Below are 2,686 nucleotides of genomic sequence, written 5' to 3' on the forward strand. Positions count from 1 at the left end.
GAAAATTTTAGTTGTCCCTGTCCCAAACAATTTTTAAGCCAATTTATGTGCTTTCAAAAAGAAGGGACATGGAGACACTACTCAATAGATCCAAAAGGTTGAGGTGTAGAGAAAAGAGAAGACAATGTCAATTAAATCTCATTAACAAAGAGACACTAAATGGAAGAAAGCAATATAAAGTCAATCTCCAAATGGACTATGATGTCATCATAATGTTTTTTTTTTTTAAAGCAAGATCATAGCACAGAGCATGTTAACAAAATGCAAAATACCTGAATAAGTTGGCCATTGTCGGTTATTTCATGTAACACAACTGTATCGGCTTCAGCAATTGTAGATCCATATACACCACTTCGTTTTGTGACAGAATGACCTTTCCATTTACCAAGAAAGGGTACAAACTTATCCTTCCCATCCTGCAACGAATGAAAATGGAAAAACAAATAAGTAACTATATTATTTGTAAATAAATACTCAATGTCAGCAAAAATAACACCAAAAAAGAACAAAAAGCTGCACATAATCCACTAACTTCACCTTAGTGCAGTCAAGTAAAGGAGGAGAACCATCACTTCTTTCCTCTAGGAAGACAATAAGCATGTCTATAGTGCCTTTTGGCTCCAAAATGTGAAACGCTCTTGCTCGCATATCTCTTTCTAGAGAATACAGGCAATTCTCACATACAACCGAAGGTCGGCGCGAGGGAATCTTGAGATTTCTGCACCATATTTGTAAAAAAGTCTAACGAAGGTAGCAAAACTAATGTGCATGTATGTGTCCATGAGCATATTGGAAAAGACGCGTCCAACCACTAAACAGTAAACTCTTTTATGGTTATCAGTACAAATATACAACAGCAGAGCATTCGCAGTCTAATTATTTGCATATTAGGATGTTTTAGATTAAATGGGTAAGCTAAACAGGAAAACTTCATCAAGTGGAAAAAATTATCATCAAGATCAGTTAACACACATAGAGATCTGAAAGCAGATGTTAAACAATTGGTTTCGGATCTGCTTTGCCTATGGATATTCCTCAATTAATTTTGTAAAAGCATAGCGTAAAGCTCCTTAAATAACCACAAAAATTTGTACTGCATTTTGCATTACATATCAATCAAATCTTGCATAAGCTGATGATACCATGCATGTTATCAAAATGTTATAAAGCTGTCTCTGAGTAATCACTATTCTATATACTAACATGTAATGCAAGTCCCATCACTATAATTACCTACTGCAGCCTTGATTTCTTTCAACTAATGTATAGATATGTCAATAGTACCCTGAATAAAGTTATGTAGAAAGCCGAAAGAAGCCCTTACTTTGGTGATTCTTCACCGGTGTCATCTTCTCCAAGCACTCCTTGCCTTAGTACTGCTTCCAGCATGCCAGCCGTTTGATACCGCAGTGCATATGCTTTTTCTGATGGGAAGAAGCCTATCTGCAAACTAATTTTAATGGAGATTTTAAAGAAGCATTGGAATCACATTCACAACAAAAGAACAAAAACAGAAAAGAAGTTGTTTATGCTATGAATTTCCAGCTTTAGAAGAAAATCTCACTTGTTGATATTTATCAACAGTAAACATATTGGTTTCCTTGATTTTGTATTCTCCCCATTCTGTCTCATCGTCATTGTCGTCTTCACAAATTGAAGTACTGGATGATGGCTGTTTAATATATAGTCTGCAAGGACAAACATAACCAAATTATTTAAGTTTTTATTCAAAAATTGAAGAATACAGTGAATTAAGATCATAGAGATTTTACTAATTCCATTTTCAAACTCCAGAATACCTTTTTATTTCTCATATTCACTAATTTAACCATAGCTTAACAATATTTTTCCTTATGAAGCATCATGCTGTATCAAAAATAACAAAACAGCAATAAATTACACAACAGTACTCATAGAGTATTGTATCTAAACTATCCATTAATAGTTAATGTTACATTTTATAAATACAAGAGTGTCGAGTGTTGTATAGCCCAAACACCAGGAAAATCATCATAAACCTTATACAAATAAAGTAGCAAAATTCATCTAGTTTTGTTGTAATTTCCCTTGGAATTTAACAAAAGAAAAAGAAAAAGGTTAATCAAAAGAAAATGTTGCATACGTTTGAATGAGGCTCATAAGCTCATCCTCCCCGTAAGAGCTGGCAGCAAGCTTGGTAGTCAGTTGTTGCAACAAATTCCCACAAGAATCAAATTGCTATGGAAATGAATCAAGTAAAAGATTATTAAATGTACAGAAACAGAGTAATTTAGCATAATTGGTTGGTTGGAAGTTAAAAAAAATTGATAATGAAAAAGAATGTTACATAGAAAGAGCCGTTCCAATTTCCGACGTTAAGGTCAATAAAGCGCCGGAGATTCTCGACGCTCATTGCAGCATCTCCGAGCCTTGGAGAGGAGGCTCTGCATCTAAAGACACACTTTGGTTTAGGGTTTGGTGGAATGAGGTTAACCGGAAAGGGTCGAATGGTGGTGTTGAGGTTGGAGAGTTTGGGAACTGAAGCAACTGAAACTGAGCACTGAATGGAAGCCATTGGAATTTGATAGCAGAACAGTGAGGTGGCAATTTGAACTTTCTTAAATATTCCATATCTTATCTTACTTTTTCTTTACTGTTTATTTATTATAAATTTATTTTTGACGGTAAATTTATTAATTTAAAATAG

The 2,686-nt window shown here is 34.3% G+C and overlaps 1 protein-coding gene across 1 annotated transcript in view; it reads right to left on the reverse strand.

Moving 5' to 3' along the window:
• Positions 1-2,586, reverse strand: part of LOC107624414 — a 3,717-nt gene extending 1,131 nt beyond the window's left edge. The window contains exons 1-6 of the mRNA XM_016326907.2: positions 2,327-2,586; positions 2,123-2,217; positions 1,565-1,688; positions 1,325-1,443; positions 538-718; positions 273-416 (exon numbers count right to left, since the gene is read on the reverse strand). Of these exons, the coding sequence (XP_016182393.1) occupies positions 273-416; positions 538-718; positions 1,325-1,443; positions 1,565-1,688; positions 2,123-2,217; positions 2,327-2,554 (891 nt within the window). The 5' untranslated portion in view covers positions 2,555-2,586. The remainder of the gene's footprint in view (positions 1-272; positions 417-537; positions 719-1,324; positions 1,444-1,564; positions 1,689-2,122; positions 2,218-2,326) is intronic.

Source organism: Arachis ipaensis, chromosome B10, assembly GCF_000816755.2.
Source record: "Arachis ipaensis cultivar K30076 chromosome B10, Araip1.1, whole genome shotgun sequence".
Classification (NCBI taxonomy): domain Eukaryota; kingdom Viridiplantae; phylum Streptophyta; class Magnoliopsida; order Fabales; family Fabaceae; genus Arachis; species Arachis ipaensis.